Source organism: Ascidia mentula, chromosome 3 (assembly GCF_947561715.1).
Source record: "Ascidia mentula chromosome 3, kaAscMent1.1, whole genome shotgun sequence".
Classification (NCBI taxonomy): Eukaryota; Metazoa; Chordata; class Ascidiacea; order Phlebobranchia; family Ascidiidae; genus Ascidia; species Ascidia mentula.
In genome coordinates, this window is record NC_138568.1 from 1,480,534 (window position 1) to 1,504,229 (window position 23,696).

At 40.0% G+C, this 23,696-nt stretch overlaps 2 protein-coding genes and 1 long non-coding RNA gene across 4 annotated transcripts in view; 2 read left to right on the forward strand and 1 right to left on the reverse strand.

Moving 5' to 3' along the window:
• Positions 1-1,660: 1,660 nt before the first annotated feature.
• LOC145894299 (AFG1-like ATPase) lies at positions 1,661-5,300 on the reverse strand. Its single transcript, XM_082982840.1, has 10 exons — positions 5,130-5,300; positions 4,657-4,934; positions 4,330-4,495; positions 4,119-4,246; positions 3,900-3,999; positions 3,656-3,797; positions 3,233-3,416; positions 2,675-2,815; positions 2,305-2,427; positions 1,661-2,193 (listed from the first exon to the last, which is right to left on the reverse strand). The coding sequence occupies exons 1-10, from the start codon at positions 5,203-5,205 to the stop codon at positions 2,041-2,043; spliced, it is 1,491 nt and encodes a 496-aa protein (XP_082838966.1). The 5' UTR covers positions 5,206-5,300; the 3' UTR covers positions 1,661-2,040.
• A 1,691-nt stretch (positions 5,301-6,991) lies between these two features.
• Positions 6,992-9,146, forward strand: LOC145896007 (uncharacterized). The gene is made up of 4 exons (XR_014401636.1): positions 6,992-7,091; positions 8,381-8,456; positions 8,756-8,828; positions 9,025-9,146. It is a non-coding gene; the product is annotated as an uncharacterized LOC145896007 (long non-coding RNA).
• Positions 9,147-14,490: 5,344 nt separating this feature from the next.
• Positions 14,491-23,696, forward strand: part of LOC145893959 (uncharacterized) — a 32,950-nt gene continuing 23,744 nt past the window's right edge. Inside the window, exons 1-3 of one of the 2 annotated variants that reach the window (XM_082982368.1) lie at positions 14,491-14,625; positions 16,103-16,297; positions 17,637-17,750. In XM_082982368.1, coding sequence (XP_082838494.1) covers positions 16,112-16,297; positions 17,637-17,750 — 300 coding nt within the window. In that variant the 5' untranslated portion in view covers positions 14,491-14,625; positions 16,103-16,111. Of the gene's footprint in view, positions 14,626-16,102; positions 16,298-17,636; positions 17,751-22,407; positions 22,545-23,696 lie in introns of those variants that run through there. The other variant, XM_082982369.1, reaches the window with a different exon arrangement.

Consider the following 23,696-nt stretch of genomic DNA (forward strand, 5'->3'; position numbering starts at 1 on the left):
ATTGTATTTTTTATGATGTTCGGGCCTATTTTCGGTGCCAGGGCGATTCTATGAAGTCATTAACTCTTTCACTGATCGTTTGCATCGGTCGAACTCATCACACGTCAGAACAAAGCGATTTGCAAATCAGCCTTCTTGTTCAAACCCAGCAGTTTACAAGTTTAAACCCGCATGCACAACGTTTTATAAAAAAAAAGGCGAAAATACTGTACGTGTAATACAGCATTATCGTTTATTCTGATATGCGTTGTTCAGTATGATGTTGTTAGGTTTCAAAAAACCTGTTTTTAAATTAAAACACCGGTGCAAAATATGTGCAAAATCTCTGGTATTTTGTAAACAGAAAAGCCCCCACGATGATAAAGAAAACATTGCCCTGCATGTCGCCTATGAGGTGAACAGATAACGCGAACAACTTTAACGCAGCGTACATTATAGGTATTTTCATCGCACTTTGTGTTTTGGTTAAAGATTTCACGAATATTGACGCTGCTTTAGGTGTGATAATGAGTCACACAATTGGTCAGAAGAGTAAACACAAACATTACAAGCATGAAACATGTTGTTTCGATTGAGTTGTTCATCTTGTTTGACCCGTCACCCGCAGATATTCCGTGCATAACGGAAGTTTAGCAAACTTTGCTGCGGTGCACCGCAAGACCACGCAAACCACTACAATACCAGCACTAGGCTCATATTATGAGGTGTCCAACCAATTGACAACAAACAATCGGTAATTATGACTCACAACCCTTATCCTTCAACGGTGCTCTTGCCATTTATTTTAGATATTCACCTTCATAAGCGTTCAAGTTGTTTTTGTGCAAAATTAATTTGAATTGAATAAAAAATTCGTGAAGTGCTAAAGGCAATTTAAAATGTACTGCTCTTCCGGCATAAAATTTACGTGCTGTATTATTACGACGCCCCTGAATGTTTTAGTGTGGTTTACTTTGAAATTGCGGTATCAATAACTGATGAAGTCTCGCTGAACGGCAGACGAAGCGTCGTAAAAATACAGCACGTATATTTAACGCCAGAAGAGCAGTACATTTTAGGTTGCAAAATGCCTGGCAGCAACAGGAGTTTCATATCTGCTATAAGCAAGACTGGACAATAAATAAGAAAACAACGTCCAAATTTGGTTCCAATATTAACACATGGTCCTCCAAAGCGCGGGTCTGATTTGGCAAAAGGGTCAAATGTGCCCATCCTGAATGGGCCAGCACAAGACCAAAATTTCCGGGCTGTTAATATTGTTGTCATCCAACATGAACACGCAAGCAACGCCGCTATCACAAAATATCATAAGGAACATCCGGGAAAATATAATTCCACCACCAAAAACACAGCACACAGCAAGTAAGGTTCCACAACTTGATCTCTCCTTGAGGCAAGCAACACAAAGTCACCTGACAAGCCGGCGGATTGTTAAGGAAGGGTAGAAGGTTCTCTATAAGCGTCGTATTGTGTAAAGGTAATAAGACCTTGATTGTTCTGTGGAAAATCACGAAAGGATTTACTTGTGTGTGCGCAAGTTGGCCGCCCTCGTCTTTTATCGCCCCTCCTTACAAACACGTGGATAAACATACATTCAGTCGGCGTTAAACTCGGATTACAACAGACACCTTTGTGTTCTTTTTACGAACTTTGTAAGGCTCAGAAATGCTTTATTAGGAATTCTACTTACGGCATTCCGTCGAGTTCACGCAGAAATAAAATTGCTGCAGCAAAGTGCAGAGTGCACAAAAAGTTGGATTTTGAACGGCAAAAGTAGGCTCACGTGACATAAAAGCAAATGAACGATGTTTCAAGCAGTGCAACGCTAACCATAAAACTACATTATCCATTAATTTATCTATCAAGTCCGAGATTGTAACGCAAGTTAACTTAATACCAAACCCACATTAAACATATTTTCATGACAAAACAAGCAAAACTGACTCAACACCAACACACACTCGGGATAACAAAGCTTAAATACGACAATACATAAATCTGTAATTCTCCTAATATTGCGTAGAGGAAAAAGAGTGGCGATCACGAAGTCGGGGATTTTTTATTTCGAGTTCGCCTCTCTTGCTCCCTCCAGTAATTCTCGGTCTGTATTTCGCTCATCCGCGAGAAGGCGCGCTCAAATGCGAATTCTTCTTCTTCACCCGAAAAAACGTTCAAATTCCTCGAGTCCTCTGACTGCAGATAAAATACCATTCAGTTTACAAAGGCCAGCCGACCACGTCATGAAAATCTGTATATTTTGTCAAAGGCAAACGACAATGTGAGCCAGACGTTATATTTTTGCACCTGGTCAATTTTAAGATCATCCAATATTATTGTTTCTCTTTGCATCACAGCTTCCTTCTGTTCGTCGGTAGCTTTGCTGAATATTTTACGCATCGGTGCCTCCGCTGACATCACAATGCCCACCTGTGACACATGAAAGTACAAGTTGTTGAAAATGTCTGCTACCGATTACCTGTTGGTCATAAAGCTATCACGAAATTTCAATAATATAAACTTTGAATGTTTGGGTTGCCAAGCAGTAACATTCGGCTTATTACTAATGACACTTTTGCAAGATAAAATGAATTTGGTATTTAAAAAAAATGGTTTCTGAACGTTTTCCGACGACAACGCTAGGTATTCTTCCGTCACGCACGAATAAACACATCACCTTTGCGTCATAAAACGTGTCAATCATTGTGATAAATCTCCGAGCCTCCGTTTTTCTGAAGATATTCATCTTGGGGACGTCTCGCACCAGCACAACGTCGAAGTGCTTACTAAGCTCGATGTAGTCAATTGCTCCGACGGGCTGCAAAAAAAACGACCAGTTCAAATATTTAAAACACTTTTAGTTCTGCTTTAAACAGACATTTCTAATACATCAACAGACTGTAACTGTATTAACTGTTGCAAGAAGTAACCTATTTTCATTTTTATCTGTAGGCTCCTGACTGATAACCATCATGGTTTAATATTACCCAAGCCTTTTATTTACAATGTTTATTGTTCATGTGCGTAGCTGATTTTTGTGCAAAACACAAATATGTTCTGCAGACAGATGGCCACTGTTTCGACCTAAAAGGTCTCTTAGGTCGAAACAGTGGCCATCTGTCTGCAGCTTATACACAATTCATATTATTGGCTCCACATTGCTTACAAATATGTTCGTTTGATTTTATCTATTATGCAGAAGAAAACAAATATACATGAATTCGTCGACACTTACTTGCATGCAAAGCTCTTCGAAGGTAAAATCCGCCACCCTCCCACAACACTTTGGCACCAATAAATTTCTATTCAATATCCTTAGTGTTTTGGCATCTGGTACTATTTCACCAACATATCCCTGTTTCACGACATGATATCGAAATATTTCATCCATATTTTCATCAACTTGAGGGTCTGCTGTTCTGCAACAGTATAAATGCAATGGATAAAAACTTATTTTATTGCAGCCGGTTAAATAACAAACATTTTAAATACTTGTCAGGAAAATTTGTACACGATCTGTTAGCTAACAAACTGTACCTTGAAATGCCAAAGCTAAGACATTTTAACACTGTTTTCATATATCTTTGGGTTTTGGGTTTTCTATTCAAGGTAGAACACTCCCAATATTTTGCACACAAACTTATGATAACATACTCACAATAAATATACTTTCCCATCACAGGGAGCTCCAGTCAGTCTGTAGTCGGTTGCTGAATCAATGAGTAGAGATTTGCAATTTTCCTTCAATGCATGAATGAATGGAATAAAGTTACTGCGCTGCAAACCTCCCTTGTATAGATCTGAAAATAATATAACTCAAACTATAATTTCCCCTTCCACAACAGTTATCACAATGGGTAAAAGGTTTTAAAGTCTATTTGGTTGGATTTAACTTGACTTACCATCAGGAGCTCTGTTGCTTGTGGCAACCATTATCACACCACTGTTAAAGAGTTCAGTGAAAAGGCGCTTCAGGATCATCGCATCAGCTATATCAGTTACCTGCACATGGATGAAGAGTTTATGTAATTATTTACCAACCACAAAAACCTAAATGGAAGCATTTGGGTTTTGTTTTGGGTAAAAATATATTTAATAAAGAACATATCACATTTGTTTACCTGAAACTCGTCAAAACACAACAAAGAAGTTTCAGTGCTAATTTCTTTTGCTACTGGACTGATAGGGTCGTAAGGCTGTGGCTTGGTACCATAATTTCTGGTAAGACCTTGTTTAAGCTTGTGAATTCCTGCACAAAAGTACAGTTACATGATCTGGTTTTTATGAAAGTACAACATACATAAAACAAGCATAAAAGTGCAACGAACTTACTCGAGTGAACATCTAACATGAAAGAGTGAAAATGAATTCTCTGCTTCTGTGGCACATTCACACAAAGATAAAATAGATCCATGAGCATTGTTTTTCCGGTTCCAACATTTCCATATATGTAAAGTCCTTTTGGTGTTTGTGACTTCTTTGAATTTGATCCGAAATACTGCAAGTAATATTTGGCTCATAAAAAAGGTCTTCAAACCTGTTTTACGAGAGGCCATATTTCCAATAACAATATAAATATGTAAACACGTCTGTTAACCTACACCCAAATTCAATTTGCTTAGGCATACTTGATATATAATATGTATGAAATTTCCTTACTTTCGAGAAAAATGTGTCACTTTCTGATGTTATTTCATATCCTTCTAAAGCCTCATGAAGTCTATCGAGTTCATCAATAACTGACAACTGTCTATCATCAATCTTAATGTAGTCAGAGGCGATGAGTGACTTATATATTGCACTTGGAGTTTGACCATGTTGTTCATCGGCTACAAATCTTTCTATGCTGAATTGTTCTTGAGGTATTGCAGTGCTGGTTTCAAGCTTTGTACATGTATGAAAAAATCGTTGCATTTTCCATCGTTTCGAGATGTTTTCTTGACAAAAAATTTATTGCGATCATAAACAATTATTCTGTATTAATAGTTTTTCATTGCACATTCATTTATTTTCAACAAAAAACTAACTAGTGTTTAATTAATGTAAATATAGGATAAATTTTTGGGTGTATGATTGTCATAAATATCTTCTTTTCTGTAACATAGGAGTTTTATTTTGTTTCTCAATCTTACCTGGGGTTAAACTAAAAAAGTGACGAGATTTTAAAATCCTCTTTCCATTACGGACACTCAAAATTAAAGTTCTCATTGCGTTGAATATTTAACACACACCATTAATAATAATGACCACCAGTTGGTCAACAAGAATTTAAAAACAAGACACAAGTAAAGTCAAGACATAACATAACCACTAAAGAAAAAACAAAAACATTTCAAACGTGAAAACGTGCCAAAGCTATTATACTTTTACTTAATGGCCTAGATCTCTAGAAAAACTATCAAACTATTTTTTCCTACATTTGTTGTTTCAATACAAAGACTGGCATTTTGTCGTATGTACTGATTAAGCTATATCTTATACTGGCGCATTACGTAAGAACAGGGTTGTCGTCACTCTTCTGATGTGCTTTCAAGATCGATTGCGTAATCACATCGACCTCCATGGTAACTCCAAAAACATGCAACACTGCAGGCTAAGTGGTGCAGAGCCAAACAGTATTGTTCGTCTGCTATGTGTTACGTGATTTGCACCACAAACGTATCCTACCAGCAATATACAAAACATATTTATTTGTTAAGATATATTCCACTTTACTTTTTCTGACAAAAAAGATAAAAGAAATTGATTGTCACTCTATGTTGAATTGTGTATGTTTTTAGACTTACCTATGTTTTAACTCAGAAAAGGGAAGATTTTCGGGGGATTTTATCACTTCTTCACTTAAAATAGAAATTTAGTTATTTGTAAAATATATTGGACCAAGGTTTCCAACGCAACGAGTCGGTTAACAAATTAAGTCAAAAGATTGAAGACTTGGCCGCTTGATGCGTCAATATTTTATTGTGTGTGTTTTACGAACCTCAAAATATGTTGTAATTTTTTTCATTGGTGGAATAACTGCTGATTTGTAAAGCCTCAATGCATCTATTTCATAGTATCTGCAACTTGAAGGGTTAAATTTATATTCCAGGATTATTAGCTACATATTCTTTCTCCCTGACGCAACACAATTCCTGACATATCAAGGAAAATCCTGTCGTACTGCATCCCTAGTGTAGGACTGTTAAAGGTTTTTGTAAAATGCCCGACTCGATGACCTTTGTGGCTTTGCCAGTGCCCACACTATTTTATTTCCTAATAACTTACGTGTATAGTTGTATTTTCGCGCAAAATAGAAATAATTAATTTTACGCAGGCAGGCCTAACCACTATTGGAATATTATGCTAACTCGTGAAGTTGCTTGGCGTGCCATGGTTAATCACCTCCGAATGTAGGAAAAATAAATAAAGGATATATGTTTCAATGCTGATGTACCCAATTTAACCTTAATCACGCATCACGCCAGTGTCCAGCAGAAAGAAGTTGTTGACAAACAACACAACCAAGTCGTAGCTTCAAATTTTATCCGAAATTTTCGCAGCTTCTGTAAATACAAAACTTATGTTGTAGATAATAAATTGTAAAGATTGTTGTCTCTGTCTTTTGTGTCGTTGCAAAAAAAGAGCAAAAAATGTACATTATCGTGCGCCCGGCATTATCACGCTGTTAACGTTAAATTATGCATGAAACACATTTTGTGCGAGGTATTTGGTCGCATGCAAACTTTTTCAATAATTAACTGAAAATCTAAATCGATCGAGAAAGGAAACAAATGGAAGTGTCAAATGAAATCTGAAAAAAAAACGATGTCATTAAACGCAGGTAACCTTTGTCCAGCGTCACACTCATTTATCAATGTAACCATTAACTCCCTGAGGGAAATTTGTATTGCAAAGCCAATCAATCCGATAGCAGAGCGCGAAAAAGGCGAAGCCAACGTCAGACCAACGGCAGCCCGGTGCGCGCGGGGTTATTTTAGTTCGATCTTTAATTACTAGAAGCACCTGCGATGGTGCATCTGTTTCTTGAGGCAAACACAGCAATGCATTAACGACTGCAGATCCGCCTTGAACACGACAAGAGAAATACAATGGTACGTATAAAAATTGATTTTATTTTTATATGAAGATAGTTAACATAGCATTTACCAAACGCAACTTTTTGTGATGCTAGAAATGTTCGACAGTTTTGTGGCCAGTAATTCGTTTAATGCGCATGCTCAACTTTTGTCCACGTGTACCAACGACATTGAATAACCTTGCACGTTACTTAGCGGTTAGTTGTTTTGTCTGCTCTGAAACATAGCACATCCATAGACGTTGTTTTTTCATCTCTGTATTTGAGTTTTGCCGTTATTGGGTGTAAGCAGTTCAAGATAGAAATGTTAGAGATGATTTCCAACATGGCTTTCGCGAATTTCCAGAAAAGTCTGGATTTGGTTTATTTTTCTTGTGGATATCAAAGCTACACATAATACGTCCCCAAAAGCAGTTTTTGACTTTTAAATTATAACCATTTGGCGCAACAAACAGAACTCCTAAAATATGTATAGGAATTTCCCATAAGACTTATGTTCAACAAATACTTGGTATCTGATTTCTTAACAAGTTATATATGGGAAAACCTAAGTCATTTGTATTTCTGTTATTTCTGATATATCAGTTTCGCCGTCGGTGTAATGTACATTTAAAGTCTACGTTGCCGCTCATTCCAATAATTTAGTTGTTCGAATTGTGTCCCATTCCCTATTCACAAAAAATTTGGAATGTTCCCACCGCAGTCAACGAAGCAAATCACCTCTCCCCAGCATACTCGTCCATTTAAAACCAGCGCGGCGAATCTGACCCAAAACAAGCAAGGAGCCTCAGTATAAACAAGAAAAACGTCACTGGATTGCTGCCGCTCGAAACGGCACAGACATAAAATCGATCAAATTCACAGCTTTTCTGACGTCAGCTGGTCTTTCTGGCCAATCAGCTCGCGGGAACGTTTGTTGTGAATGACAACGCGACCCGTGCGGCGACAATGGACGTGAATCGGATCCGTTTGTTAAGGGTTAGGGGGCAGGATGCTGTGGGTTGTGTGACATGGTGGTTGACTTTTGCAAATGGAGCCAAAAGAAACATTTTTGCAAGTGAAAGTCTTGTAATGGCGTGACGCTTCCGCAGGTGAAAAACAAAAGAATATATCCTACGTCTTCGTTCAAATGCGTGTACTTTGGCTTGTCAATGTTTTTTGCACAAGTCAAAGGCCTCCAGAATATGTATTGCAAAGCAAAAAAAACAACGTCCATTTATTGTGGACAACGTCCATTGGAAAGCTGGGGCGTCTCGGTCATAATAAAAATATCGTCTCATTCAACCCCTTTTTGGAATTTTGCAGGAGGTTTTCCTTCGAAGCCAATCGTTAAAGGGGGATCCCCGAAAAGCGTCAAAATATCACAGCTGGAGCGGACTCGGTAGGTGGGGCTGTGGAGTAACCCTGATGAAAATTCATAGACTGTCAATACAAAATACTCATCATTATCATCGCGTAGATTTACGTAAAAATATCTCTGGTAATTACATATTTCATGATTATGAATGTTTGTTTCATATGGTTTTAGACCTTGCACTGTTTTTTTATCGCAATGCTCAAAGAAAAATGCAAATTGAGAGCTTTGGTTTGCAGCCTCGTATAGGAAAAAAGTCCATTCAAAACACGCAGTTGCATCGAAAGTTTTTTCGTTTAAATTTTTATTATAACTCCTTGATGCAGAAAAAATAAAAGCAAGTCCTGAGGAGCCGCACCATTATTCGCCTCGCCTGCTTAAGCGTTCGATCAGCAGCAAGTAAGTGCTTGACTTGCTGTGTTTGCGGCAAAAATATCGCTTTCACGTCATGTTTCATATAAATATTAAGTATAAGCTTTATGCACAAAAGTTATGTTGCCAAAAAAGCTGATGCACGCTGACCTCTTATTTGGGTTGTCAGTGATATTTCATACAAAACAGAATCGATTTTTTTTATAATTGCAAATTTACACAGAGGTCACTCAAGGTCGTCGTCTTTGTCGTTGACCTCCAAGCAAAAGTCGACCAGCAGATCCGCGTCATGCATCGCTCATCAAACACTTAAGGCAAGTCATTCTTGTGTTTAACAAAACAGTTTCAAAAATGGTTGGAACCTATGCGGGAATTATACTGAATGGACTTTATTTGTTGGATTGCAAAGAAATGAACTAAACATACCGGATACATAAAGTATATCGCGCTGACAAAATGCTGTTCCTACTACATTGTATCACATCTTTGTACACTAGAATATAACAAATATGAAGGTCTAGGCCAGAGAGACACGCTGTTCGATCTATCCTGTCAAAGCAGTGCAAACTGTGCGTCGCGGTGACTTTGAGGGTCGGTTTTAATTTCCAAAGGCGTCACGTAACAATTTAAACAAAGAAAATTTGATTTTTTTAGGAAAAAATGGAGGCAACTAACTATGTTAAGTAAGCCTTTTGTAACTGAAAATTGTTAACATTGGAACAAATTGTCCTGGTTGTTTTATAATCGGTACGTCGAAAGGGGCGTGAAGCTTTTCAAAGTGCGCCCCACCCCAGTCAGCCAAAAACTTTTCCAATCTATAATACTTTGCAGGCAAGGATAAAGATAGGCACGGTTTTAATTTGTTTTATCTGTTTATTGATTTATTTGATCAACTCTGTCTCGGGCGAGGCCACAACCTTTTCGCATGTTCGTCTCAAACTTGTTTGTCAGAAAACCGATATTTCAATGAAAAATTCTCCGCGATGCCGAATTTAATCGATTCCGAGGTCACCTGGCTGATGCAAAATGCAGGGGACAAGCAGCAGGCGATTGAAAATGATTCAATTCGGAAACATATGATCGATTTTAAACGCACAACATCCTGTTGCATAGCATGCCAATGTGAGTCACACAATTTCTGTTGTATCTGTTCGCCTGGTATTCCATTCTGCTTCAGAAATTAACGCCTCCTGTGTTTATTTAACCAGGCATTACGCTGGAACATACTTTAATATCCGACAGGTCGTGTATTTTGTTTTTTATCCTCCAACGTAATATGTGTAGTTTGAAATAACGTTTCAGAACAATAAAAGGAAAAAAAATAATTTAATTAATTACGATTAGAGAAAGGTTACCAGCTTGGTTGGACAATTTAATGTCTTACCTGGTGTAATAAAATATGTCGATATGCTGCTGCCTTTACTATGTGTATTGTAGAAGCATACTTTTAGCCTTTCAGTACGTTGCCTGATTGTATTGATAACGATCGAAAACAGGAAAAAAAACAGTTCAATAGCAACAAAAGGGTATATGTGCTGCGCGCCAGCATTTTGAGGACGACTACTTATTCGTCGAATTCACCCCCTGAAAGCGCAAAGCCTATTTAACTGACGTGTAGACAAGGACAAACAAACATCTCTTCCGCAAGATAGTGAATGTGTGTGGTCTTGCGATAGCGACGTACTCACGTTAGCAAATACTTAGTACAAGATTTCCAACTAAAGAAACCAGGTTTTCCCTCTTTGGCCTTATCTACTGTATTATATGATGACAAGCATTATTATGTCACACAAGTTAATTGATGAGATTCTACTTTTACTTGTGACGTCACTGTTGCTCAACATGTGCTGCATCAGTACACCAGTAGGTACTAGGAAGTGCTTGTATGAGTTTCAGCTTCGTCGTACAAGAACATCAAAGCAGATTTTTTAGCATTTGCCGCTTTTTTGAGAGTTTATGGCTGACTAATTGAGTGCTTTTGAATTGTCTTGGATATGCGACCACGCGTTGAAATAACAAGAGGGCGCCTGAAGTTCGAGGCGGACGTTTCTGTTTGGTTTGAGTGTTCTCGCCTTTGAATATCTGCCAAGATAATCCTTCTTGGTGGAAGAGTTGTCCTAGATCGTTCAGTCAGATGTAGAATTGGAAAGGTATGGGTAGCAATAAAACCGTGATTAACTCTTGTTGGGAATTAGCTTTGAAAAGTTGCTTTAGATCGAGGTTTAGAACATGTTGTGAGTATACGCTATTCTCAAAGTTTGTCAAGGTGCCTTATATGCATTAATTTATCCAATAAATGTCAAAACTTAGTTTGATGAAGATGAACCCAGCTAACACGAATTTTTTTAATTGGATTTTTAACGTGACCTTTGTATTCAAACTAGAAAGTTTTGTATGCCACTGTAGTCTTCCAGCATACAAGGCACTCCACTTGATAAACCTTTCGCTGCCAGTCGATGCAAATGACATATTCAGGGCTTTGGCGGTGCCTTGATTTGATTTAGGCACGATGAAAGACTAGCAGGGACGAGCTATTTGCAGAACTAATCGATTTACTTCCGTAAAAGTGGTTTGATGCTTTCGGAAACTTCTATCCAAGTTGAGTTTGTGTGCATTACTTCTGGTCGCGTTCAGCGAGAAGCTGAAAATCTTGTTCTTTCGCCGTTTGGTAAACAGATCGAAGCGGGATTTGTTTTGGAAGATTATAATTCGATGTATGGTGTCGGTAGATGGAGAAATGCGGTCCAGTTTAGGTGTACAACGGTCCGCGCGCTGGCTGATGAGGCTTTCTGGATGAATTTGAAGATGCAGTCGAACAAATTGATCTCTGGTCATTGGCAGCCTTAGAATTCGCATAATTTTTAGGAGAGCAAAAAACAGTTTTCACGGACCAAATTTCGATTCCTAAAGAAGAATCTAAGAAAGTGGAGTTAAATCAAGTTATATTGAACAAGGCGTTTCCTTTCAGTCATAAGACCATACAGCAGACATATTGGTACAAAAAGTGCATGATTTTCCTATTGGGTAATTCTCGTAATCCACGTGAAAAGGTCTTTTGTTGCTTAGTCTGTCGACCCTGGCATGCTTTTAGTGTTATACACAAGTCCGTGTTGTTTCACAACCTGGGAACCTGGCGTAATTAAATCGATGAGGAGAATATGAACTGGTTTGACGTCAACAAAACATGTTTTGACATTCCTGTGAAGTGCCAGAGTAACAGTGGCCTGTTGTCTCAGCGAGAATTTAGTACATCATGCAAGAATTTACTTTTACAGCTTTAGAGAGGCTCATCATAAAATCGCCTGCCATAACAATCTACTCCTGTTCGCCAGGCAAGAACCACCATCAGTTTGCCTGCTTCCGCATGGTGCAAAGCTGCGCCATACAGATACATGTAAATTGTCGTCCGTGCAGGCAAAATTGTTTATTTTTACGATTTTCTTACGACTAATAAAGCGAGGAAAAGATTGTGTTTGAAAAGCAATAAAAAAATAGTCATTTTTAATAGCGCCAATATTCCTGAAAATCTCAGTTTAGTAAGAAAATACTGATATTGTACAATTTTTGGGAATTTTTTTTTCCGCGGAAAAAAATGCTATGTTATTTTTGACATAATTTTTCTTTACTTACAGGCAGTTGTGAAATAGTTGCAGGTTTCCAGGCAAAAATAAACAAAACTTATCGAGTTATACCCTGCATATGTTTCACCCAACTCAAATACTTCCTCTATCAGTCCTTTTTACATTCATAAAATTGTCCGCACAGCTGTTATCTACGTGTGTACACGTGTGCAGAGCATTAAATGATAAACGACATTACCCAATAAACCGGAAAGAGGCGGCGTCAGGGCTTTAGCGATGCCTTGTCAAACATTGTGGTGATGTCAGGGCGAAGGAAGCAGCTGAGCCAAGTTGTCAGCTTTGCGTTGTTGTTGAACTTGAGGGAAAGTAAAGTGATGTTATATAACAGTTAATAAGTCGGAAAGTCCGTGTGTGCAAGTACACCTGCATGTGTGTGATATTTTGTGCAAACGTGTTGGTGAAAACGGAAATTGTATCGAAGCGTCAACTTCTGTTTTCTTGCTTCCGTTTTAGCAAAGTTGACACCTACGGTTCAAAAAAATGTATTGCGGGGAAATTTATCCGTTATCAACTGATTGGTTTGATACATTTTCCTAAATTTTACGCTTACGTAATCGATACGTCGACAATGACCTCAGATCAGAGACAACGTCATCACTCAAACATATTGTTGGCCCCATGTGGGCCCAAACCCGTGTCCCCTTCCATGTGTGCGACAACTGGGCTTGTCAGCGTTCAAGAGGAGCCCGATGACGCAATTGGTGATTATGACGACGAGGTACGTCACAATGATATTAAACTTTCTGGGAGGAAAAGCTGCTAACACACATTTCAGTCGCATTCAGGATGGGGGGAAATATTGTGTTTGCTGAGTCTTCTTTAACTTTTGGTGGAGGTTAAGCTAACCAGAATTCTTGTACAATTCTTGTAACTACGGGTTCACACGTTGAACTGATCAAAACATTTATATTTGTACAGTTTAGGGTGTAACTAAAATTACGTTCCCTTGCACATTTTTAAGGCTAACGCTTTAGGCGGGTTACCTCCCATAAGATTAAACGTATAAACGTGTTGATGAACATTGACCATAAAGTGTAATAAAAAACAAGTATTCCCTAATGCCTCACTTCTTATTAAGCCCTACTATCAACTCTTTATGACCCCCTAGTACGGCGCACACGTTTATAGCCTTATGGTCAGCATGGCCGCTCAAACGTTCCATAGCATCATCGTTTGTGTGACGATTACGTGTCAGGTACCAACGATGCTCGATCGTTTGTAAACCCAATAAATGTGCTGAGAGTAATTGACTTGACATTTTTCCACCCTAACTCAGATGACATCGTGCGAATCACGTGACTTGATGTCCTGACAAGCAGGATAATGGCTTTAGATAAATTACGCTCTCACGTACGTCGGACAGGGCTTGTAATTTGAAACGAGGCGTCCCAATGAATCAAGCGTGCCAATCTACTGATAGATGACTTACCGTGTGGTATTTCATTATGCATATTTTTGCAACTATTACAACAAATTTCACTCAGAGTCAACTTGGGTGGGTCGTGAAACACCACTTTAAACCTGTATGTTACTCGACTGCATGTATGAAGTCGAGTAAAATGCAAATGCAAGGAAGTACTTGCAACACTTTGTCACGACCTTGTTTTGTGCGCATTGACTGCTTCCGACTTAGCACTAATCACCTCGTATCATGCGATAGGTTTAAATTTAGGCCTGTTGGCTTTTCCGTCAAGTCAAAAAAAGTTTTCTAAAAAATTTAGTTTTTAAACGACATTTATCTTGCAACGTTTTAAGACACGATTTCACCCACGCGCTTATGCAAATTTAGAACTGCTATTACTGTGACGCACGTACCACATTGCCAGATGCCCGAAGTGGGTTCCGCATAACCCTAGTGCTACATAAGAAGCCATACGTCTGTATGGTTTTAAGCAAAAACTCTTGGCCACCATATTTGTTGTTGGGGTAACCTGGCACTGTTTCGTGAACAAAAAGTTTGGAAACACTGCTGTCACTAACAGTAAACTAAATGCTTTGTTCAGGTTTTTGAGAGTGCTCCTTCCAGCGGCGACGTCAGGGCTGGATTTTCCGTCAGTCCGTCAGGGGGTGTGTCGAGGGGGCGTGCCGAAAGCCTTCAACGTTTGCTGGGAGGAAATCAGCGGAAATTGGCAACCAGAAAATCGATCGGATGCATCAACGTTCGGCAGCAGGGCGAACCGACGGTGAGTGAACAAGTTATAACCCGCCATGTCTTTGTGCTTAAAGAGATTTTCGGGGAAAATCTTGTTCCGTTACAAGTCTGTTTTATTTTTTCGTAAAAATGTAACACTTCTGTGATAAACTTCGTATAAACGGGACCTGGTGGGTTTAATTTTTAATATTACGAGCGCTTGTATTTGTTTTAAAGTTTCAAGTGGATTTGTTTTTCTTGTTGTATGTTTTTCCACTACTCTGCGTTCCCAGGATAATAACATGATACATGGGTGGAGCGCTCTTAACATAAAATTACGCATTTCAGTCGCGCTATAATTGCGTATGTGGCATTCAACGTCTAAACTTACCTGACACATTGTATACCTGAGGATTTTCGTCATCGTAGCAGACGTTCAGCAATAACAAGTTTGGTGTCTCGTCTGGAAACTAAAAAATGTGCAAGGATGTTGAAAAACGTATGTAGAAAAGGCTTTTTTTTTCAATTCAACGCGGTATAACTCAACATTGAGTTCACAAAACTGATCGTAATACCTGGTGTGTTAAAAAATGCGCAAGGCGACAGTGGAGATTGCCCCGTCCCAGCGTAACGCTCGTCATCAACACTTAATAACTGTATTCCCGTTTGCATGGTTGGCACTTGGCGGTTTAAACCACATTTTCTGCGTTAATAAGTCTGTTGTGAGATATTAAATATAGTCGGTATAGAGATAAGATTCGTCTGTCGCCGAGAAACTCTTCGACAACACTACAACTGTGGAATGTCTGGAACTCTGGAGTAATTTAATACCCTGAAGAAATTGGCGGGCAAAAGTAATTATGCGCCTTATTATTACCCAAATGCGCGCCGCCACGGTGGCAAAAATTCACTTGTTTCTCCCCTGGGTGGTCAACGTAAAACTGCTCACTGGATTCCGCGCATAACTGTCAACCCCAACAATGCCGCGTCCTGTCACACTATACTACACCCACCCGCTATTGTCTCACAATTAAATACCTGACGTCACGGAATCAAATGCCTTCAAGTGTTTTGTTACGATGACTGGGCGGCAACCGAAGGATTCGGCGGCTGTAGGCACAGAGGTTGCCACTGTGGACAGAAACAATTTGCGCCTTTGTATTTACTCGTTAAGGCAGTGAAAATGCGTTAAATCTTCGACTATTCACGAACCTAAGGGGGTGGAGTTTGTTAAGGAAAACTAGTTATGTTGGTTTACGAGCGTGTTGAATTGAGTGGACAGTGCTTATAGTTTAGTCTTATTGATTAGAGTTTCGCATTGAAGATATGTAGCGTAACTTTACACGTTAGGATTAACAGTAGACCGTTTTTGACGCCCAAAAACCGCCCAAATAACTGTAATGTTGTTGTATTCGTGAAAACTGTGACGTAACATTGCATAAGAAGAACGTGGGCATTGTCATGTGCCTTCAGTGGGATTACAGTTTGCTGAAGCTGAAGTTGAAACGTATCGGTGTTGTTTCTTGTAGGATGTCGCCATGGAGTTTATGGACGGAGAGTATTTGAGCGAAAATGAACTGAAACTGATGACGGTGCAAGCCCGCTTTCCAAACGATGACCTCAAACTCTTCGAGTGTTACTCTCTTTCTAGGGATTTACCCCTCAGTCGGGAGAGCTTTGACGGAACCAGCGACCACCAGGACAAGTTCTCTACGCCCGAAAAGGTTGGTCGGTTTTTCAGGAAGTTAATCTGATCACTGGTTGTTAATGTATTTTTTCTGTATATAATGCCTTGATTTAAGTACTGTGTTGGTCTGGTGCGGGGACATAGCTTTACCAACTATTAGCAACAGGAATGACACGTGTACGTCATCTATTGCTTAGTTAGACCCCGTCCAAATCGATTAGCAGAAGTCAATTTTGTCTTAAGAGCTTGGAGGTGCTGTGAAAGCATGAATATATCCACGCTTACTCCATTTGTTACCAAACCTGAACCAAAACGATGGACAGTAAAACATGAGCCACAAAACCCTATATTGAAGGCCAATGAGCAGTTAGGCTTCCAAAAGCGCCTACACACAATGCTAAGCGCAGTAAGGTATAGCGCCCACTACATACTTTAATTAGCAGCGGAAATGAGACAGAGTAAACATATGCACAGTGCAGTGGTAGTAGTAACAGCAACAACATGGTATTGTTACCATAAGGCCGGAGTCCAAATGTTGTTATTACGCTCTTGCGTATCTTATGTCAATGCACAAACATTAGTGCTACCTACAGCCGGATGCAATAAAACTGCGCCAACTGGTTACGTAAACAGCTGGCAGTTAGGCGCGCTGGGAATTGGTTGTTGACAGATAAACAACTCTTAACCTCAAAGTGCACTTATATATAAGAACGCCCCTGTTTATTTAAGAAACATTGCGTTGGTACTGTATATTCATGTGTGTGGCGTGTATTCCACAGCGAATATGAACCAATATAGACAGGGATCCGATCCATGCGAAACCGAAAATAATGACGTCTGAAACAAAAAACGAATTACTTTCAACGATGTTGTAGTTTACAGAAACTTCAACATAATGACCCTTTTTTTACTTCGCAATGTCAGAATGGCAAACAAAATTTGCCGGCAAAAAACACTGTAACATGGTTTGAACCATAACATATAAAAAATAAGGACACGTGTAGTTAAAACTGCTTAAAAATGAACGATATTAGACTACGACATAAGACTATCCGTCACACATAAGTAGAAACCCCACGACGGTACGCAACCCTGATTATACGTTAACATTTGTTGGACTTTAGTTTAAATCAACGGCATGCGGAAAGTACGTCTAAATCAGCAAATATGTTTACGTTATCTCAAATAGACCGTGTTGCATGGCTTCCATACCAAACTTTGTGCAAGAGAGAAAAAGAATGAATCCTCTCTTGTGTGAAGTTTTTCATAATCCAGCTTTACATCCAGCTGACCTCTGGAGGACGAAACGATTTCCGCCATTATTGCGTTTCTGCCGAACATACATTTTCAAGCTAATTTGTGCAAAATATTTTCAGAAGCCTCAAAACCAGGGCGACGAAATCGCCTCCCCCGCCAACTCCACAAGTAACAATTCTCTACAGCGACCACGTGCGGCCGACGGATACGTCGTGTTATCGCCACTACTGCAGGTAAGCGCTGTTTCGGTAAAAAGTTGTTTGTACGCTCCACATCCAGGTGGCGCGCAAAAACGAAATGATTTGCTATGTTTAATTGTTCACTGTATTGCTTTGAGAAAGACGGCCTTGTCGACCCAGAGGTGTTTATTACTTCGTAGTCGAAACGTTGACTGCAACATATCTGTCAAATTACGTTGTTTAATTAACACTTTCCTATTCATTTATACAACAATTAACACCAGGCAAAGTGCGAAACATACGAATGGACACTAACTAGTATATGACACCACACACGCAGACAAACTGTAATGTCAAGGTATGCGTGTATGTGAAAGGTCAGTGCAAGGAAACCTCTGAAGGACGGCCAAAACCTGAAAATAGATCTGTTCTGACGGCCGCCCCCCTCGAAACTTTTACATTTTAGTCTGTACGGATTCTCCTAAACCGCCACAAATCCTCCGCATCTAATTCCAACTTCGCTTTTACGTCTGCCTGTGGTGCAAGTGTTTGCTGCGGGGATAAACCGTGTCCTCCCCTGTCAAAGGATGAGGGCTGATCCCTCGTCGAAACACAAGCCGAACTTCCGCACGGGTTTTGTTGCCTATCCCTGTGGCATCGACGAGAGAGAGAGAGAGGAGGTGTTATTGGCATTACCGCACGCTTTGCAAACGTATTATTTTGTGGGCGGCCACAGTGCAATCTAGAAGTTTCTTGTGACGTTGGGTCTGGGGACAGAGTACAACTGTAACACATGTTGCAACAACCTTCGTGAACTTATATAATACAGATATCCATGTTTGGTCTCTTTTGGCGCCTTATGGACTCGGTACGCATTAGCAGTAATGGGAAAAAAGGGTATATTTTACGATAAAAACAGTACGCACGGCTCAAAATAGGAAAACTTTTGTTCCTCTTTCACTCAAAACATGTGATAGAAATAACACAGTTCCTCAATACCCAACCGATGGAGTTTAATAGAAGTCGACCCACTTTATTTTCCGTCATAAATTCCCCATTTCAAGCGCGAACAGGTTTCGGGGACGAATATCGCAACAGTTGAAACACGCTTCCCCTAAATCCCCTGCTCTCTAAAACTGATCCATCAGCGTTCAATAAAGCAGACAGGAGACCTTGTTCAAAGCACGGCCACTGGCATCTGGCGGGGTCGGGCCTCGTTGCGCTTGACTGGCTCCAGAGACCGCGAGCTTTTTAGACGGAATCGCAAACGTAAACAAGCACAGGGAGTAATAACTTGCCTCCCGACTTTTATGAGTTGCAGTATCGCTAGTGCGCGCCGAGCGGGGTGGTGTGAAACGGTCTGAGCTCGAGGAAGGTTATGTGTATGTTGCAGATGAATGCTCGAGAGGCTAACTAACAAGGGAAGGACAATAACGTCGGAAATGCTTGATTTCCTTGGCGAATTTCAGCGAAACTATTTTTGCTTCAGTTCAGAATTATTTCAGACTGCCACAGCCTTTGATGTTAGCTTCCCTTTGAGCAGCCAGACCACAGGCAATCTTTGGTGAAAGTTGACACAGGAATAATCTGGAATAAGATATTGTTGCCACATTGCTTTGAAACCAACGCCTGTTTTTTCACTTCAACTAAACATCGACATCACTGGTTTGCTGACCAGACTTTGCTTCGGGTGCCGAGATATTAACTAATTAGTTGGTACAATGCCTGAACAGATGTTGCGGTTGGGGTAGTGACGAAGAAAACCTATTAGAAATTACGCCGTTGTCACCACCAATCTCGCTCAACGACGCTCAGTTCGTTAATGGTTTGGATTTGAAGTTTTTAGGATTAGGTTCGATAATCGATTTGAAATCGTCAAAAATATGGTCCCGAAACGTTAGTGTCTGGATCCTATCTTTTATTCGGAAACTATCTCCTTTCCATTGCGCACACTGGGAGAAGTTCGTTAGAATTTAAATTACATGCAATTAAATTGGGGATACACTCATACCTTGGGCTGTGTTGTACAATGTTCACATACATACGTCTTCATCGAAACCCACAAGCGAAAATATCACGAAAGAAATTTAATACGACAGCAGAATGACTCGGCGAAGTATTGTGCATTTGCCTTCAATGGAAATATTTAAGGAATTCTGGTTACACTTTTTGGGATATTTGCACATTCTTTAATATCGTTATGGAGAATGGACATAACCTGATTTAATTAAAGCCAAGAAACCGGAAACTAAGCTATTCCTTTAACGCGCACCCTGCATAACAAGTCATGTGACGTATTTGAAAGGGCGTTCGTCCTTGTGTCAAGTCCAGCTTGTCGTCACTTTCTCCTCGCATGCTGTTTCGACTGAACGTAGGCAGAACGAAAACCAAACCTTGTTACAAAACAAGTCGCCTCAACCGCAAATGAACGAAGCTTTTGAATGGCGCAAACCGTATCTTGGCAACTGCATGTAATGTAGTTCTGTTAGAACAGGGAACATCTGGTTTAGCCTGGGAAGGTGCGAGGGATTGGAATGTTAAGGTTGAGGGTAGATCAGGGGTGGATTTAACAGAGACATCCGTAGTTTTTTGTCAACCGTTGCGTCATTGGTTTCCAGTGTTTCCAGCCTTGTTTGTGTTACGTGGAAATACAGTGCAGGAACAATAATTTAGCGAAATGGTGCAATGTTTATCGGCCAGTTACATTACACTTACCTTTTATAGCAAAGTGAGTGGATACATGTTTTAGAGTGAAGTTGTGTTAGAACATCGTCGCACCGAACCAAGAGTTCACGAAGCGTTATTCGTTGCAATCTTCGTAAATACTTGGAACACTCGTCAAGCTGAATAATAGGATATTGTAATTACGTATCGAATTAATAAGGATGGGTGCTAATATTGGTACATCATAAAACAATTATAATAAGACAAGTGTCGAACAGTGGATGGTAGATTGTGAAGTGTCCCGTGGTGCTTTAATCAACTTAAACCCAAGTTATTTGTGTTTTGCTTTGTTTTTTTTTCTCATCCGAGCCCACAATCATTGCTTTTTTATATCACTGAAGTCAATCAGTTGAAACTTAAGAAGTTCGCAATATTAGGAAAAAGTTACAGCACTAACTTGTGGGGAGCTGTTTAACTTCGCATTAACAAGGCAGCTGGGATATCGCCGTGCTGGTTGCGGTCACACTTGTTGTCGTGTGCCGGTTATTTCTGCCAGTAAGTGTTTACACTGGGAAAATGCGAGGGCAATTTTCAACGGTCTTTCCTGCAATTTAGCCCTGAAGCAAAACTCTTGCGCGAACACTTGCTTCGGGGACATTCCGCATTTAAATTCTTCTACACTCTCTAAAAATGCCGTTCACGAAAGGTTGCCTTCAGAAATCGGAAATATTGGGGCAGGAAAGTTAGTTCGTCGCAACCGCAAGTCTTTTAAATGAAGGATCTGATTTAACTTAACTGACCATTCAATTGTTACGTGTTTTAGCTTTATGCGCATACACCTGTGGACTCTACGTCAACAGCCACGAATTCAGTTGACAAGGAAATATTTTTTTAAGCAATCAAGTATGTGTATTATGTACGGATTACCGAGGATAGCAAGGCTTAACACGAGGTTTAATATCAAGCTATCGCTAAACCAAAGTTTCTGCCGCTTAATTCAGATACTTAAACTTAGCATGACACCAATATTGAGCCAACAATCCTGTCTCGATCTGTCGTTTCGTCACTTGGGTTGTGCAGTATTGACGCGTTAACTTTAAATTACCACTACGCACGAATCAGTGATTATAACATTGCGTTCGTGCAATTCATGTCAATGTTTTTCGGTGGTATGAAGTTTCAGCGATTTATTGAGTATTGCAAAGGTATGTGAACTATGGAAGACTTTTCAGCATGAACAGAAATAATGCTACGCAATGCATTTGGTGACATGTATACCTTATATTACCATTATACCATGACACGTTAGTTGTCGTAAGTTTGGTTTGTGTTGGCCTGTATATCAGTGACAAGCAGAGAGCAACGCAGTTGGTGCAAAAATGCTAGGTTTAAGAATGTGTGAAGCGAAACCTTTTGGCAGTGCGGAAATTAGTCGCTCTCCAGCCACCTGCATAATCTTAAGGGACCGGTTGTGTCTCGTGGATATCGGCATATGGGCGTGTGTCATACAGAGATCTCGCACACACGGGACGGGCGAATTACTGAGGTCTGTTTCCGGTACATTAGTGCTTCAGTCTATAGATTTCAAAACTTCGTTCTGACTAAATCAACACGCAGTAAGATGGATTTCATCATTCTCAGAATCTGAAGACTTGTTGTAATCCACAAGTATATGAGGTAACGCAGTGGTGATCAAAGCTCATTCCGGCTCACCTTAAACCAGAGATGTGAAGATAATTAAGAACGGAAGTAGATTTGGGCCTTGAAGTAAGCACTTAACTTGTCAAGATTGTGACTCTGGAACAACACAGGTTTTGGCGTAATGGTCTGCTCGTAGATTGGAGGTCGGTTAACCTCAATCTTTTTTCTCTCTGTTAATTTTCCTTTTAAAGCTTGATAAACACGGACAAGCTGTTCCGATTGGACTGATATAGTGGACATTTCACAATGGGTAGAAACAGGTGATAAAATTGTGACGTTCCGACTTGGTTTTATCAATTGCACATATGAGGTTTTTCGGCTTCGTAACATCACTGAATATACATCTCGCAGATTTGTTTTAGTTAATCATGTTGTTAGGCAAAGTAGCGTGATTTGTATTGGAGAAAACGGTGCTCGTGGATTTAAATAAGAAACATGCACAAGTCAGCAAGCATACCTGAAAATCTGCTGGATGCACAGAGGGTAAGTTGACGTTATTGCATGTATGACTTTAGTGGAATCGAGGGATGGTATTTGGACCTCTTGATAGTGAATTACCTGGCGGTATACTATACCCACTATCCTAGATAATAATAATAATAATGTGTGCTCAAGCTGACTTAGTGGTCGCAATCTTTGGGTTGAATGAAACCGTAAAATGTAGAAACGCAATAGGCGTTGTATCGGAATCCACATGCTGAGATAGGAACTATATTGACTTACCAAAACCTCTCGCAACATTTGTCTGCGTTTTCCCGGTCTAACTTACCACCGCAAAGTCCGTGCATTTTATTTCTGTAATCCTGCGCTGAGATAATTGACCCCCAGTCGAGTGCCGTTGAAACGAAGGGGGATTGAGGCGACCATGCGATACGCCATTCGGTCGAAAAAAGCTGTTCGCCTCCCCAGCACGTATCCAGCGCGCTGCATCTGCATTGTATATCTGATACGCGTTAACCGCTGTCGCGTGCTTGTTGCGCTGTCAAGAAAAAGGTGCGACGAGAAGTGGCAGAACCCGTTGATAGTCTGTTGCGAACACAACAGTCTCTGCTTCATTCGGGCGCTGGCCTCTAGAAGTGTTTGGGCGAAGTTTGCTGGAGACGTTCGTAATACGTGACCCGCTTTGTAGTTTGTGACATTAAAAATGACGGAGTTTGGCCTCAGAACCTGGTAAATGAGTCGGCAAAATGAAGGGAGTTGTTGTGAGCTGTTTGTGTCCCAGTTTATCAGTTGTTCTGAGGTTATTCAAGTTATATGCAGGCGCGTTACTTGAACAACCCCAGTTGCTACGTTTAATACAGAAATTTTGTGTGATAACATTTCCCTGCTTTCCATGAAATGAATGGAAATATTTGCCTTCCTAATGTACTTTTGGTGATTCAATCACGCGCAAAACAACAATTCACAATCGAACCAAATGGACTTTTTAGTGGCGCTGAGGTTTGATGTTTACCCAAAAGAATGATGCGCAAAATTTGATCCAACTTTTTTCGGTACCTTAGCCAGTTGAATGCCAAGCTCTCGTATTGGCAAATCCAACAAGGGCAGATTCCCCGCATAGATAGTTTATTTTGTGTGGCATTCCGTGGCCACAAGCGTCGAGCACCCGACTACATTAACCACAACTAAGGGGAT

Coding starts and splice junctions, on each gene's coding strand:
- LOC145894299 (XM_082982840.1), bottom strand. CDS start 5,205: ATGAGAACTTTAATTTTGAGTGTCCGTAATGGAAAGAGGATTTTAAAA. Junction 3,798..3,899: donor AAGCAACAGAGCTCCTGATG/GTAAGTCAAGTT, acceptor TATTATTTTCAG/ATCTATACAAGGGAGGTTTG. Junction 2,816..3,232: donor TCGAAGAGCTTTGCATGCAA/GTAAGTGTCGAC, acceptor TTTTTTTTGCAG/CCCGTCGGAGCAATTGACTA.